Source organism: Hyaena hyaena, unplaced genomic scaffold (genome assembly GCF_003009895.1).
Source record: "Hyaena hyaena isolate Hyena2069 unplaced genomic scaffold, ASM300989v1 scaffold_75, whole genome shotgun sequence".
NCBI lineage: Eukaryota > Metazoa > Chordata > Mammalia > Carnivora > Hyaenidae > Hyaena > Hyaena hyaena.
This window is the reverse complement of record NW_024080707.1, coordinates 3228456-3246224: the sequence shown is the minus strand read 5'-3', so window position 1 is coordinate 3246224 and position 17769 is coordinate 3228456. Positions and strand designations below refer to the sequence as shown.

The 17769-nt window shown below is 37.7% G+C and overlaps 1 protein-coding gene across 4 annotated transcripts in view; it reads right to left on the bottom strand.

Moving 5' to 3' along the window:
* Window positions 1-17769, bottom strand: part of SGIP1 (SH3GL interacting endocytic adaptor 1) — a 212817-nt gene that overhangs the window by 117921 nt on the left and 77127 nt on the right. For all 4 annotated transcript variants that reach the window (XM_039233459.1, XM_039233460.1, XM_039233457.1 and 1 more), the window contains exon 3: window positions 3315-3378. In XM_039233459.1, coding sequence (XP_039089390.1) covers window positions 3315-3378 — 64 coding nt within the window. The remainder of the gene's footprint in view (window positions 1-3314; window positions 3379-17769) is intronic.

The following is a 17769-nucleotide window of genomic DNA, read 5'->3' as shown; positions in this document are numbered from 1 at the left end:
TGAGAGAGAGATGATTTGCCAACGGTGGGGTAGGACATATCCAAAAGCACTGATCCTTGCGGGGATGTCTTTGGGAGCAGCATGTTACAGATAGGAAGACAAGGGTCCTGAGATAGGCCGGGCTGTGTGTTGCCCACTATTGGTTCAGGTACAAGGGCATATCAATAGGTGATCTAAATGAGAGGCCTCTTGATCTCCTGCATGTCGCAGCTATAGGGATGGCATTTCAAAACTTGTAATCAGAAACACTTGTAATTGGGCATAGCAGCGTAGTGTCCTATTCTGCCTTTGTCTTAACCATTGATGGAATGGGGCCTGTGTTTCCTAGTCTGGTGGCCATAAGCACGGCAGTGAAGACAACTGGCGGTAATTCCAGACTGCCTGGATTCAGTGAACTTAGATTCCTAACTGCATAACCTTGGGTAAGTTCTTTAACCCTTTTGTGTCTCACTTTCATCTACTAAATAGCTATGAAAATGACATATACCCCATAGGCCCATTAAAGGATTCACTGAGTTAACAGAAGTGAAGAGCCTGAAATAGTGCCTCGAGTAGAGTAAATACTCATGAAATGTTGTGACCTAGGATGGGGAGTAGAGAGATGTTAGCAGTCTCAGACGCTTGAGCATGTGTTTTCAATGCATTTCCTAGCACCCCCCCCTTTCCAAGTGTGATACATATATTTTTAATAATTTTGTTTTCTTTTTAGTAGTGAACCCATTATATTTACTGACTTCTATTTGAAAACTAATCATCTACCATGAGCCTTTGTCTCTATTTTAAGAAGTGTCAGTTCCCTCTTGCAGCTACGGCCTTTTCTCTTTTACTCTGCTACTGGTCTTGATTATAATTTTGCCCATCCAGTCTTTTTCTTCTGCGTGTTAGAGAATGGACATGATTCTGGACTAGAATTTTGACTCCAACCCTTATTTTCCAGATAGCCTTCAGAGAGTTACTTAATCCCTTTTGGCACTGATTTCTTATTCCTAAAATTGATATATTATTTCTAACCTGATTGAATCACTGTGAGGATTAAAAAGGGTATCAGTGAATACAAAAATACCCTGCGCAGGGCCTGCCACTTAGCACAGGCTCTCTCCTTTCCTCTATCAGCCACTGTAGTGATGATCAAATCAGGAAGCTCTGGTCCCAACCTCACTCACTAACTAAGGAGGTTCAATCAGCTATAGTTGGAGCTGGCCGGCAACTGGAGCGGGTTGCTTGGCAACACTCACAGAGTTGTGACAGTCCTGAAAACAGTTTGCATCAACAAGGTTTCAATGATTGCAGATGAACATAAGCATTACCTAATAGTAAATTGCCAGAACATCTTCCCAGCCTTTTGCAGGAATGATGCATGACCCAATTAGAGAGCAGGCATTCATGAAAAGCAAAGGTTTACACTAAACAGCATGTCCTTTGACCATCATTGCTGGTAGAACAAGTTTATGGCTGGGGTGCCTGGGCGGCTCAGTCAGTTAAGCCTCCGACTTTGGCTCAGGTCATGATCTCACGGTTTGTGGGTTCAAGTCCCATGTCGGGCTCTGTGCTGACAGCCCAGAGCTTGAAACATGCTTCAGATTCTGTGTCTCCGTTTCTCTCTCTAAACAAATATTAGAACAAGTGTCTGGCTAGTTTTCTATCAAGTAAGTAATCTGGGGTGCTCAGATGGTAAGTTAAGAGATGGTTAGGATTCTACAAGCAAATTTTTCATTAGGGTGCTTCAGAGAGATATGGGGGTGTCTCCCCAAAGCCATGAGGAATAATTGCTTTATTTTCACACCTTTAGAAATGGTGATGGAAGAGCAGTGTTTTGGCCACTTGCAAATTAGCTGTGGCCTGTCCTGGAGAGGTTGTCTGACCCTTTTTCCCTTTTGAGGGAGCTTTCTTTTTCCTTTTTAACTTTCTTCACACACCAGAGATTACATGCAGTCCATTACAGACACTGCCTTCAGAAAAACATGGTTTGGTTTTTGCTAGTGATGTTCTCCTGAGATGTGTCCAGTAGTGACCACAGAACACATGGCACTTTGTAGGTGACAACAGATGTTGCTGACAGTTGAAGTGGCATGATGTCTGGTCCTTTTGGGGAATTAGATTCTGTCTAATCAGTGGAAACTGAGGCCCAGGAAAGGAAAATGTATTCCGAAGGCCGGGGAGTTCTTGGCAATGCTGGAACTAGAACCCCAGTCTTCTTACTTTGGTGAAAGAACCATCACACCTGGCTGGTTAGTGTTTAGAAAATGGCAATTTCTTAAGAACTAGTGGAAATGATATAATCCTCAGAAATGCATTCCTAATTCAATCATTTAAAACAACTTGTAAGACTAGAGTGTCATTTCCATGAAATAATTATTTACCAAAAGAAAAAGCATAAGGAAAAGGTAAGAACAGGAGATTTTCACAAGTGATATCTAGACCAAAAAAAAAAAAAAAAATTCTTCCCATTACAAAACTTTTTTAACACTATCTGGTTTAAAAGGCTTCAAAGCTTCAAGGTTGCCCATTCCTAAGGAAGGAAGCCCAGACACATCACGTTGGTCCTTGAAGCTCTTCTTTTCTGGGCCTGGTCTCCCTTCCAGCCTCACCTCCCATTCCCACCTTTACCTGCAGCTGTCAGGTAGACAAACTGTCTTAGCCACCTGGTCCTGCATACCTACTTTACTCTGCTTTGACTGTCATCTCTCTGCTTTGACTGTCATTGTTCCCTTTGCACTGAGATGCATGTCCTCATCTTCTTGAAGTCCAAACTCAAGGTTCTTCCTTCTCTAAGGCTTCACTGATCACCTGTCCAAACATGAGTTTCCCCACCCTCAAATTTTCATGAAATTCCATTTTTAACTGCTCATAAGGAACTTACCACACACTAATTTGTATTAGTAATAGTAAGAGTAGCATTCACTCCTATTGAATGAGCAGTTACTAAACACTAGCTACCATAGGAGGCATTTCAAATATGTTATGTCATTTTGTTATATGGAAGATATTTCTTTGGTACAGCAGATATTTTATCCCATGATATTTTATCCCTTGGAGGACAAGGACACAGTGCAGTGCTCAAATATTGTGCTCAAGTTTATGCATGATAAAAATATATGGGATGAAAAGCTAAAGGATGAGCAGTAAATGTAGCCCTCTTTGGTTTCACCTGTGTCCAAACAACTGTTGATTTTCCCCTTTTGTCACTTTCAGAGATTCTAGCCAAATAGGGGGCTTAATGGGCTCTTTATTCTGCCGTGCAGCTGACCACACCACACGGCCACATGTGGTCCCTCAGCTGCAGCTGAGCTGCTGTGCTGCCCCAAAGTACATACGTCGAATCAGTGTCCTTTTCTTTCTTCCGTATTCCAAAGGCCTTCCTTGTACGTTTTTTCAATCCTGTGGGAAAAAAAACCCCAAAAGGTCAAGGAGATCACTTTTCTCTTTGAATGCTCCTAGCAACATTCAAGTGAACAATATCAGGGCTCGAACTCATGAACTGTGTGATCATGACCTGAGCCAAAGTCTGAAGCTTAGCCAACTGAGCCACCTGGGCGTCCCCAAGTGAATGAAATTTTTTAAGTTGCAACATACCAGTTAAATTTGAATATTTAAAAAGCAATGAAAGCTTCCACATTTGTATGTATGAATCTATGTGTGCATGTGCATATGATTCATTATTATTTTTGACAGATGTTTATCAAAGACTCAGCACTGTAAGTTCTTAGCTGTCTGATCAACCTAAGAATATAAAGAATGGAAAGGAGATCAGGGATAGATATAGAAAAGATTGCAAGCTTTTCTTAGATTACTATTATTCACCACCAAATTGGTCCTTTGCCAAGAAACCATATCACAGATTTAGATAAACTGCAATTTTTGGGTGAGACATATTCCTGAGGCTAGAACCAATCCAAGATACAGATTATATGAACAAGAGAGCTACACTGACTGGACACATCTTAGCCACCCATATTCCCATCTCATCTTTTCCTAATTCTTCAATGCTGCAGTGACACTGGTTATTATTAACCATTCTCTGAACATACCCCAACATCTGTATTCTAGTGTCTCCTTCTTCTATATATGGTTCCTACCTCTGAGTGAGGTGCTTTTCCTATTTAGATATTTAGAACTTCAATCATCCATCAAGGCCCAGCCAAATGCCACCTCCTCTGTGAGGGCTTCTCAGTCCTAGAGGTGTAAGAAGCTGACCGTTCTATGCTCCCCGTCCCCAATGTTGCTCCTAGATATATTTTTATATATCAAATTGTTCCACTTAGTACCTATGTCATTTTCCTTTACAGGCTGTGAGCCTTTCTAGGACATAGGCCAAGGATTCCTTCTGTATATTCCTTACACCTGGTACCAAATAACACTTGTTGATTTAAAATATCTTCCAGAAAGCATCATTCAGGAAGTATTGGATGAAGAAGCCTCCTTTCTTCCATCTCGGACAAACCAAACCCAGTCTTGGCTCTCCCATTACCTTGTCAAGGCTCTGTCTGGATTCTGATCTCCTACACGTTCCATAGTTACATATGTGGCTCATGTTTCTTAGCGAGTATTATTCAGATATACCAAATACTTATCTATATATTTCAAAGCCTTACTGGTGGTTTGGAAAGATTTATTGACAAGTTGGAGCTGGAAAAGTCACTGAATTTCAGGATTTGTTTGGCACTAACAGGTGGAACAAAGGGGAAAAACATTGACAGAATCAGAGATTTGATGACACCTTCTTCCAAAACATGTGAGTCAGCCCAAACCGCTCAGATTATGTGAGTCATTCATTATCTGGCTCTTAGGATTCTACTCATATGTGATCCCCAAAATGCCTCTGTTCAGTCTAATTTTGCATTTTAATAGTCATTCCATTTAAGATGGTTAGGTCTTTAAAATGTCAATGTTTGTTTAAAAAAAAAATCTCTTCCCACATTAAGCTCTTCATTACTCTTCACGAGTTTATAGGAAAACTCATTGGCATTTAAAACTACCCACCCATAATATTTAGGAACACCTTCCCCCATTCATTTTTTTTTTTAATTTGAGAGAGAGAGAGAGAGAGAGAGACAGAGACAGAGAGAGTGAGAGAGCGAGCATCAGTGGGGGTGAGAGGAAGAGGGAGAGAGAAAGAGAAACCATAAGAAGTGTTCGAAGTATGGAGCCTGACACAGGGCTCAATCCCATGGCCCTGAAATCATGACCTGAGCTGAAATCAAAAGTGGGATGCTCAACCAACTGAGCCACCCAAGCACCCTCAGTTTTAATTTTAATCATTAAACATTTCCTTCCTTCTTACATCTAATTGCCTTCTCCCCTTAAAGGGAAAAAATATCATAGTGACAATCATCAATTTCTTTTCATAATTTTCCTTGGGTTCAGGCCTCTTAATTGGCTTTTCCATGTTCTAATTCAGGTTTAGGGTCACAGTGAATGCCAATATTTCACTAATCACTCCTGGTTTTTACAGGACTTTAAAACAAATGCTATTATTATCTTATGTTTTTGAATCATTTTATTTTCTGTAACTTGACCATAAGAGAAAGCATGTTCCACCAGATAGATCAGAAAATACACATAAATTCCAGTAATTCTTGTATTAAATTACTAAGAGAACAGGCAATGGTAGTTTTCCATAGACTCTGTCCTGTTTTGACCACCAAATTTGGACAATAGCCAATATGAACAAAATCACAACACCATGAACTGACCGTTTCCCAGTGAAAAGTACACAGGATCAGGATTCAGGTGACAGCATTCATTTCCAGCATCACTTTAAATTGTGTAGCTTAGTATAAGTTATATCTCTTTGTGTTTCAATCTCTGTCTATAACAAATCGGCCAATAATAAGGGAATAAAGAATTTGCACACATTCACAAAATGCTATGCCAATCTGTAATTTTAATTTCACTGAATGTTGTATTCCCATACCTAGAATACATTTTTATACACGGAATATATGTGGGAATACACCAAATATGTGACATTCCAGAAAAACAGAACTAATCAAATTGTCAAATAAGAGAAAGCATTGGAAACATTTTTCCCCCTTGAGAAGTGGAAAGATTTGAGAAATTTAGGAAAGCATGAAGATAACTCTGGAAGACTAAAGCAAACAAAGTTATGAAATGTAGAAGTTATTTGTATCTTAACAGCTCTTTGAGAAGATCCAGGAAGAAATAATCGTACCAATTGTGTTAAAAGTGAATGTACACATGTGGTCATGACTTTTCAGAGTTCGTTAAAAAACATTCAAAGAAATTTTTTGAAAGGGAGTAATATTTTCCACTTCTGACTCCAGAACTTCATGAAAATTTTCAAGTCATTTTCTACAATTATTTTTAGGTTGGGTTATGAATATTTGTCAACTATTCTTTACCAGAAATGGGAGGGGGGGGGGAAATCACTTGTTTTTAAGAATTGAAATAACTGTTTCCTTGTCAATATCAAAGCAAAGAGATAATAAGGGAAAGAATCTTATTGTCTTGATGATCTCGGGCTAATTCCTTTCCAAGCTGAGGAAGCGAGAACATCCTCCAGTGTGCAGCCAGAACTGCAGCCACACAGGAAGTCTGGCTTGTGCCTCTAGCTACTCTCCACCTAGTTTAGATTCTTTTAGTTTCCTTTGGTATCATGAGAGGAGCTAGTCAAGTCTGGGAACAACAATGAAGTTAAAAATAGACTGATATTTTAGGAGGGTGGGAAAGCTCATTTCAAAGTAGGTGATACTGGATGTGATGTTACAAGATCATAACATAAAGCAAAGGGTACAGAAATTTACAACTGTGATAGCATAAGAAAAAGAAAGACTAAGAAGACATTTCATCAGTATAATGTTATTAGTTATCATTACCTACAAGCCAGGCACCAGTTGCTTTTCATCTGTTGTCTCATTTATGTGAAAAAGTAGGAGGTGTTTTCTTCTCAAATAACTGCCTAAGTTAGATTTTTATTTTCATCATCTCCAGGGAGGAAATTGGAGGCTCCTTTACCTCTATTTTTCCCCAAATGTTGAAGTTCTTCAGGACTTTGTCCTAGGGTCCTCTACACCCTCTCCCTGGGGCAAACCCACATGGTTTCACTTGCAATCTGTGTATAGATGAACCCTGATCTATAGGTCAGGCATAGTACTATTTCATGAGCTTCTAAATATACAGTACTTCTCATACTCAGGCTTTTATAAATTGATATCGGATTACTTCAAAAGCCTTTAGTTTCCACTAATTATATATATACAATTAAACCTATAAAGGTGTGCCTGATCATTTAGTTTACAATCATTTTCTGAATAAAATCCTCCTCAAAATGAAATAGTTCTCATGGTGACAGATGGTAACTATCTATACTTATTGAGGTAGGCATTGCATAGTATATAGAATTGTCGAATCATTATGTTTGTACCTGAAAGTAGCATAACACTGTATGTCAACTATACTTCAATAATAAAAAATTTTTGTAATGAAATAGTTCTCTATCAATAGATAAATGGATAAACGAACTGTAGTATACCCATATGTAAAATACATTTCTTATGACAGGTCCAAAAAGTTGGAAAGTCTTTTTGTTAACTTAAGAAAATATCTTTTAAATTTAAAACACAAATTGTGTTTACTAGTGTTGTTCTCTGAAACTTCCCTGAGATAATTTTTTAAAAAGTCAAATTACCTTAGAACTTCCTGGCTTTAAGAGTATACAGCTCTGCAGGTGAAGAAGAAATAGTACAGCAGAAAAACAATTACCTTGATCCATTTTCTTCTCTCCTGAGTACAACTGTTCTATAAGAACTCATTAAACAAATGCTAAATTCTGAATATGAGCCTTTAAATGTTACACTGAAAACAGAATTGTTCAGAGGGAACTTCCAAAAAGAAAAATTTGGACTCTATATTAATTTTAGATCAAACGTCAAAATCTGATACTCAAAAGAACCTACAGGGTTTTTGCTTGGTTGGTTTTATGTCTTCTGTTTTATTTTTAAAAATCCCATTTGAAAATTTTTTAAAAATATTTTTATTTCTAGGAGAGAGAGAGAGAGAGACAACGTGAGCAGGGGAGGGTGAGAGAGAGAGAGAGATACAGACTCTGAAATAGGCTCCAGGCTCTGAGCTGGCAGTCAGCACAGAGCCCGACGCAGGGCTCGAACCCACGAACTGTGAGATCATGACCTAAGCGAAAGTCGGATGCTTAACTGACTAAGCCACCCAGGTGCCCCAAAAATCCCATTTGAAATTTTGTTCTCCCTAGAAATGAAGACTGGTTCTGTAGATGGACAAGTTGAGGTAATAGTCCTGGAACTGAGTCCAGAAAAAGAGAAACTGAGGTGCGAACATCCTCTAGGCAGGAGCTGAGACCTGGCCACACAGAAGACACTGCTGGCCTTAACCAGAGATGCCATCTTGCCATGTGAGAGTCTAAGAGGAGAGTCCCGCCAATGACACTCTCCTTTTTGTCCTTGTCCAGAAAAGACATTCCGCTGCTAGCTGTAGGACAGTAAGGAGAATCTGAATGTAAAATGGTCACTGTCCTATTAGCTTGTTGGCAGCAATTGGTTTATCACATGAGCTATTACTGTATTGATTATATACCATGGAGCATGAGGAGTAAGTGGTACCCGGGCACACAGCTAGTAGCTGACAGACCCCATCAGAGTCCCTTCTGCCTCTCTCCAGAGTTCACTGTCTTCATGTGTCTGAATATAATTTTGGCAGTCATCAAAATTCGTTTTGCTCTCTTCATTAAAAAAACAAACAAAAAATAACTAGATGTTTTAAAAATTGAAATACATTTTTAGGAAAATTAGGATGCACATTTCTTACATATGAAGACTGTATTTTGTATGTTTAAGTCTTTGATCACTGTCCAGTGAACATAAGGACACCCAATAAATGTTTACTAAATCAATTATTTATATAATAATGTAAATTTTTAGCTCAAGCCTTCAGCTTGGAGGGTTACTCAGAGGTGAATCATATGTAATGGAATTATTTCTTTTCTGCAGGAATCCAGGCCAAGCACTTGGTCTCAGTAATATAAAACAGGCAAATTTAATTGCCCTGGACCTAATGCCGCATATTGACAATAACTCTACACTGTCAATATCTATTCGTTATGATGGTCACTGTCTTTCTGTCAGGAAAGATTAAGATTCTTTGCATGTCGGCTCTTCCTCTAAGTTTTAAATATAGGTACTATAGTCCAATTCAGACTCTTTGTCAGAGGATCTTACAGAACAATGTAAGATAGGTTGAGATGAAGTTCAGCCTTTCTCATGGTTTTTTATGTTTAGGGTTTTCAGTACTTAGACTACTGCCTAAGATACGGGAACTGCTTAATAAAGGTGAGTTCAGTGTCTGGCCGTACTTAGTACATGGTAGTCACTCAGCAAATGTTTGCTGGTTACTCTATATATTTGCAATTCTAATCAAAATTGTCCAAACTTGATGGGCATGTGCCCTTTGGTCGGAATGCTTTTCCTTCATTTTTATGTGACTCAAAGGAAATCCAGGTGTTCTTTGTGCTTAATTATCACAAATATGGTGCCCAATCATTCTGAGGTGAGCTTACTGAGAGAAATGTACATCCTGATAATGTACACAATTAGTATTGGATTTCAAAAGGGTGTGAGATGGACGACACCTGGAAATTCAGATTTGCTATATGAGAGTTCATGTTCATGCACTAAAATAGAGATTGCTAGAAGGCAACTCAGAACTTCAAGGAGCTAAAAACAGTGATGACTTTTTTTTTTTTTTAAAGAAATATTTGACATTTGGTGACATGGAAGAAAATGTTAAAGAGAAGTTGGTCATGGAACAGATTTTCCACAAAAGGAAATTAGTGTCTGGTATGCTATTATTAATGTAATGAAGCAGCTGAGTGGAATTAGGAGGAATTTTAAGCAGGTGAACAACTTTTATTAAGATCTGAGTAGAAATATCCATGGGAAGAAGTAGTTGTAATGAAAGTTAGAAGGGATGAGCTCTGAAAGACTTGGGTTCAAATGTCATCTTCTCTATATCCTGGGGCAAGTAACTTAACCTCTGAGTCTCAGTTTTCTCAGCTGTCCATCATAAAAGCTTTTGGTAAAGTTTAAGTGGGTATAAAAGTCCTGTGTAACACCAACATTATATTGTGCACCACTTTATGCAGATTTCTCTTGCTTTTCTTACAGTTTTGATAGTTACAAAGCATTTGGGAACCAACTACTTCAACTGATTACATAAAAGCAACTAAATGCCCGATTTCTAGATCTATTCCTTTAGAAATAAAAAATACAGTAAAAAATCGGCAATAATCAAAATTTCAAAATCTTGAGCTTTCCTGGGTTACAGTTTTAATAGCAAAACCAAACTTTGTCTCAATAAATGTAATTTAGTAACATCTATCACAACAGATAACTGGGGATTACAAGATTCAAAGTCTTTTAAGGAAATATAACTATCTCCTGTAGCAGAAAAATACAGCATTGATGAAGCCTTTACTATCTATGTGCAAGTCTATTACGAACTTAATCAGCTGGTCTTCCCAGTGTGATCTGAAAATAAACCAATGTTACTTCTACTTGGATTAGCAGTATATTGAATTTGGAGTTTCCTGCTTTCACCGTGACGAGGAGACACACATGCTTTGCTTGGGAAATAACACTTCAAACACAAAAGTAATTTGACTTGTTCCATGAGAACCTTGTTCTGTAAAATGGTTTCCCTCTTATTTCCTCTTCCTCTCTCTCATTCTCTTTCCCCACATTCACTGATTCTCTTCTTTCCCCTCCATCTCCAGTCCCTCCCCTGCCTGACATTGACATGTAGACTAAATTGAAGTTAATGATCCTGTTCAGATGGACTCTGGTTTTCAGGCATAAACAGAAAAATTCAATTGAATTGTAATTCACCAAATTTCATTTCCAAAACACTCCATTTTCAACAAGGAAACAAATCCCAAAGAAAGCAAACTGAACAATAACAAAAATCTTTTTATGAGCCTTTTTATATTTCACCCAAAGAGGAGAGAGCAAGTACTTTGGTAAAACCTCTAAACTGTTATTACATGTGCCATTTAGTGCTCTTAGTTAAATTCTTCAAAGGTGAATGGGAAAAGAAAGCTGGAACACATTCTACATAGGATTCTTGTGGTTTAATTCTAGCCTACTAGGCGGAGGCACAGAGATGGACAAGGGGAAAGGAGATTTACATGGCACAGCCAAGCCAACACATCACAGGCTGTTAGCCAATTTCATTTACTAAGAAACCATGAAGCCTACTTCCAAAATAGAATACAAATGGTTTAAAAACTTAAAAATATATAAAGGAAGTATTTTTAAGAAAGAAGATCAGTCATCAGATAAACACACACAAAAGATACAGATCTCAAAAGGGAACTAAATAGAGAATTCAGCTCTAAGTTCTTTTGAGAGGACTTAAAGGCCTCTGGAATGCATGTGGATTGATCCCATTTACAAGGTTCATAATGACAATGATTATCCATGTGCTTATTCCCCTACCCTCCATCCATCCATCCTTTGGCTATAAATCCTAACAGATAACAAAATTCATTGTCATGAAATTATTCCTGTGGGATAACATAAATCTATCTAATTGTGATGAAAACCTGATCCCCTTTGGTCTATTCTCATTGGGGGCAGAAAATATCAACTTAATGCTCTTGGGAAGTTAACCCTTGGTAGGCTTGCAGATTATCAAGCAATGCCCTCAGCATGGCTAAATGGACATGCTTATAAATCTTATATTCCAAACATTTAAGTTGATGTTTGTTATTCTACTAATGATTCTTTGGTTCTAGGTCTTCATACTTATCTAGCAAGGTTGGAATGGAATTTTTCCATATTGGTCAGTATTCTCTTCACCAATATCCCAGTAATGGCCAGGGATATAACCCTAGCGTTTTAATTGGTGCTCAGAGTTGTGCAATTTCCAGAGTATTTGTGATCACTATAGAAGACCTCCTCATCTTTTCATTCAGTGGTTGATAGAATAGAAACCTGTTGAATATCTGTCATGTGCCAGAGACTCTTCTGGGCTAGGAATACCATATCTAATATTGTCTTTGAATTGTGTGAGATCATAGATCAGTTGCTAAATAACCTTAAAACAGCCACCTTCAACTAAATAGTTGCCACCCACTTTAACTCTTTATCTCTTCATCACTGTGACATGTATGCATAATTTTGTGGTGTTTGAGGTGAAGAATGATATAAGCTGCAGAAGTGCAGGGCCATATTACTCAACTTCTTGAAGGTCAAGTTAGAGACTTTAGATTTTAAGAGCAATGAGCAGTCATTGAAAGTATTCAAGGGACACGTGGGTGTGTCAGTTGGTTAAGTGTCTTAAGTGTCCAACTTCAGCTCAGGTCATGACCTCACAGCTCGTGTGTTCGAGCCCTCATCTGCCTCTGTGCTGACACATCAGAGCCTGGAGCCTGCTTCAAATTCTGTGTCTCTCTCTCTCTGCCTCTCTCCTGCTCTCACCCTGTCTCACTCTCAAAAATAAACATTAAAATTTTTTTTAAAAAGTATTTGAAAAGGAAAGTAACATCATCTATTACCTAGTTCCAGAAAGCTCCAAAAGTAATTAATTTAATGTCACTATGATATGCTAAATAAATGAAATGAGTCTGTTCTAAATCATCAAGAGATAAAATTACATTGCGTATTCTTTTGCCAAAAGTACTGTGCTAGACTAGTTATTTGAAAACTAACATTTGAGTTAGATTCTGTATAGAAACTTTAACCAAAGTATTTAAATTTCCTGAATTCCTCAATATTTCTTACCACATAAGAGTTTACCATTTGTGACAGTATGTAAATATATTACTTTTGATAATCCTACTTGAGAATCAAACTAATTAAGAGACTTCTGTTGAAACCTCCATACTTCCTGAACTCAACTCCCCTCAAAGAGTTGTGTTACATTTGCAGCCAGGCCCGAAACCAGACAGTAGCTTTACCACTAACCATTCAATATGATGTTGAAAAAAAAATCAATTAATCTCTCCAGAATTCAGCTTCCTAAACTGTAAAATACCTGCTTCCTATGATTATTGTATTAAATGAGAAAATGGATTTGGATACATAAATTAAATGCTACCCAAGCAGAAAGCAATAGCTTTATTTATTTGTGTGATTATTATTATCATCTTAATTGAGGGTTGAAAAACATTAAAGTGTGGTAGTATATATCATCTAAAAATAATCCAATCCAGTGAAACTAGTAAGGTTCTTTTCTTTCCTTGTTAATATGAAAAGGGAAGGAAAATGCATTTCCCCTCACAAGCCTAGTTATATTTTCTGGTTTATTCTTCTGGATATGTTAACTTTAAGATTCTATAAAATCTTGCCCACTTTTCACCACTCTAACAAGCTAATGACAGATGTTCACATGAAGCATGGGTCATCGAAAGCTGAACTTCCTCACAAGCCAGTTTCTTTGTCAGGGGGTTTCTCTCCAAGTAAAATGGTACCGTTACCATCATCTTCTAAGATGCTTCATCTAGAAACCTAGGAAACACCTTGAACTCCTCCTTTCCCTTCTTCTCCACAGCCAATCCATCAGGGAGTGCTGTTAGTTCACATACATACATACATATATATAAAAAGCCTTTTTGATATATATCAAATATAAATTTCATATATATGATTTATGTATATAAATTTCATTATATATAAATATCAATTTCATATATATAAAGCCTTTTTGATATATATCAAATATTAATATAAATATATATTTTATATATATACATCCAGTCTGTTCACCTAGGCTCCTTCCATCTCATAAAGCTGTCACCTTTAAGACACACCTCTAAGATTGCTGTGGAAGAGAAAGAGAGTATGAGAAGGCATCTCAGATACGTTACCACCTCAGCTAGGAAAGAGACAGTCTTACTTATATACCACTGACCAGAAGAACATGGCTTGTATACCAAATGGTCTCACCTAGATGTAAGAGATGCTTAAAAACAGAGTCCCGGTCTTTGAAGCCACTCCCCAGCAAAAGCTTTGTGATCTAGCAAGGGAACTGGGCTCTTTGGAAGTCAGCTAGCTGTCTTTCATTCCCTGCATGGATGAAAGATGCTATCACTTCTCTGCAGCCATGAGCTCTAGTCCCATATAACTAACTGGTCCTGCCACTTGTTCCTTGCGTTAATTTGAACAAATTTACACCTTTCTCAGCCTCAGTATGCTTATCTACTAAATGGATCTTCTGTCATAGGATTGCTATGAAAACTAAATAAATCATGCTTAATAAATAATGTTCTTATCAAAATCAATGGCTTGTCACATCATTATTTTCTACAAATTGAGTCTGAATATAAAACTGATCCCAGGATAAATTCTTAAAAATTTTTGGATTAATAAATATCTATGGTATGGTTTGCTGAATTACTTATTCCCCCTAAAGGTAATGGTTGAAGAAGGCTTTGAGGTTTTTAACCAACCTCCAAATCATACTTTAAGCCAATTTTTTTTCTTGGAAGGGGTTTTAATCAGCTTCCATTAAAGTACAAAAAAGAGGAAATAACATGGCACAACTGACAGGTAATTAAGTCACAGAATAGCAGAGTGGAGATCAACATCTGGTTTGGTACTAGATCAGCAAAACTAAAGCCCTCAAAGTTTAAAGTAATAGGCCCCCAGCCACAGAATTATAGAGGGAACTGGACTCGAACTCTCATGCTTGACTTCAGCTCAAATATGAGTCGACATATGTGTGTGTGTGTGTGTGTGTGTGTGTATGATAAATATAGACGAATATAAAAATTTAAATATGTGTACGTGTATATGTAGAGAGAAAGAACACAAAACTACATATCCATCTTCTCTAGTACTCTAAATTACCATGTATGAATATGGTTTTTGTTTCTACTTCAATGCGAAACATATCTCATTACTTTAAATGTCTAGAACAGTTTCAGGAACCCCTATTTGGCAGAACAACATTGCCCTAGCCATCTGAATCACATTTCCAATGACACTAATACATTTTTAGCTAAAATGTGGCTTAGCATTTTGATTAAATTTTCTGTTAAGTACTCTAAAAAGACTTTTCAATTTATGAGACTATAACCTCAAAGACAGGAGGAAAGTAAAAAGCGACTTTAATAATAGAAAACAAAACAAAACAGAAAAAAAGTCATTAGAAATGGAATCTGTAGAAATGCCAAGATCCTAATGCTGAATCTGAATTAAGCAAATTATGTGGTACTGTCCACAAATGTATTTTGTTCTTCCTGGAACAGTCACATTTATAAGAGAACTTGTATGCTTAATTCAAAGTTTTGCAGCATGCTAGTCAGGCTGCCCCAGATATTTCTCCTTTGAAACTCCCTTGAAAACCAAGGCTAGCTCTAGTTTTTTTTTCTTTCTTTCTTTCTTTTTTTTTTTTTATGGCCACGTAAACACATGCACACACCTTCCTACCTCAGTCACTTGGTGTAAGTACAGCTCACCTCAGTGATTTCAGTGGAATTCAATCTGTTCTGAAGTCATCAGAAGACAGAACTCCTTACTTAGTGTGGCACTTAGGACCAGGTCTATCATAGTTCTCCAGTGTTATCTGTCATCATTACTCTTTGAACACTTTGCTCTGCAACCAAACAAACCTTCTCCTCATTCCTTAAACAAGTATATTCATGACCTTGGTGTTAGCCTCTGTTTGGAGAACTATCTCTGTGGACGACCTTCTCTTCAAACCATACCCATGGAAACCCACCCATCCTCAAGCTGGCTCAGAAATGCCCACCTATGTCTGTAGGAGGTTTTCCTACAGAATCGAATTTTTTCCCCCTTGGATTCTTCCAAACTTCACTTATGACTTCATTATAGAACATACCAAACTTTTGCCTCCTATTACAGTTTACATTACCTTTGTTCTTTTAGACTTTAAGCTACTTGAGAATGGAACCCACTACTTATTTATCTTGTGCCCCATCTATGAACCAAATTTAGTGCCATATATACAGCAGACAGTCAGTGAACATTCACCGAATTGAAAACACAGTTGCACACCAGGCAAAGACTCAAGTGCTAAAAATGACCTTCTCCATCATTATTTGGTATAAGCGATTGAACAAGGAGTTTTCAAGTTAAGACTTTTTCCATCACTGAGAAAATAACCTCCACTAAATATTCACTTGCAAGTCTTTACTTATCTAAGAGAATGAATCATAGATACAGCCCAAGTCCTAAAAATACAGCGAAGTAAATGAAGAAGCAGAAGGAAAGGTGAAAGAAGGTGTCACACTTGGGTATGTATGCACAAGTAAGGTATACTCACCCTTGTGTACATAACACAAAAGACACCCTCAGACTCTCCCTCAGTGCCTGTTCCCTCTTGCTTTAAGGACAGATGGAACAGCATTATTGATCTCCTTTTCCAGACCAGAAGGGCAATAGCCAAATAGAATGAGTCAAAGAGGCAAAGTTAAACATAGGTAGTTAGGGCAGCTGCCAAAGAGGAAAAGATGCATCACACTGTCCAGAGAAGGAAAGGACTTTTATCTGGGGGCTACCAGCTCAATGAACAGTGCCCGATGGCTTTTTGAATTACAGCACGGGGTGTTAATTGGAATTCTAAATAAAACAATGATACATATAAAAAGCACTTTTTAAGTTGTCTCAAATAGGTGCAAAAATGCTACCTTCACCATCAAAAAATAGATTCAGTATGTTTGGTCTTTGCATAAAAAACAGAAGGAATATTGACATTTAAGAATATATTTTACATATATTTTAAAGACATATATTAATATATATCTAGAATATATATTAACATAATACATTAAAACCTAACTTTTTATATTTCCAAATGTAACATATATTACATTTTATTTATGTTATATGTAAAAATGTATTTATTTTTAGAAAATTATATTCTGTGGAAGAAGGCTACCTAGAATTTGTCAAATGCCATCATGTAATATTCATGGATTATCTCATTAGAACTCACAGCCCCACACTGTGATGTGGGTATAACCATCCCCGCTTTGCAGATGAGGAACACCTCTCAGCAAAGCACCACAAATTTCCAACATGGTAGGGATAGTAAATGACATGTTATGGGTCACATTCAGGCTTGTTGGAACCCAAGGCCCATGCTTTTGACTCATGTACACATGTCTGCTGGGGGGCTGAGTAGAGAGCAGTTGGTGCACACAGTGCCCCGACCATGCACTTGTTAAACTAGCTCATGAGACCCAGTGATCTCATGATTCCCTAGTCTCCTCTCAGCACTCTTGGGAATATCTGTTCTAAATGGTCTGCTCCAGTCTCTTGCTATCAGTATTATAGAAAAATAAGTTTGTGGTCAGGAAAGCAAAAAACAATACAGAACTAAGTCAGTGGTTTGCATGTGGGATGAAATACTTCCTTTGCCAAACAAGTCCTAACCTTTTGAGTTGGCCTCACCTCTGAAGAAATTAAAGAGGTTCATCAAGCATATTTGTGACATACTGTCCCCTGGTTAGGAGGGGGTGGGATGCTGGGGCTTCACTCTAAGCCTTTCAGGACTCCCCTGTGATAGAACAGAGTCAGCCACACAGTCAGAAGGCAAGGGGGGAAAGGACATCGTTTCTATCTCTGAATTACTAGTTTTTATTTCAGCACTAGAGGCAGTGACTTTGGCTTCTTTGTTTCAAATACTCTCAACCATCAATCACTAGCAAACTCCCTCCCTCCCTCTACTACCACTATGGTGCATTGTCTGTCACTCACCTATGCACAACAGTAGACCATGCTTGAAACAGCTTTCTTCTTCACAGCTGCCTAACGG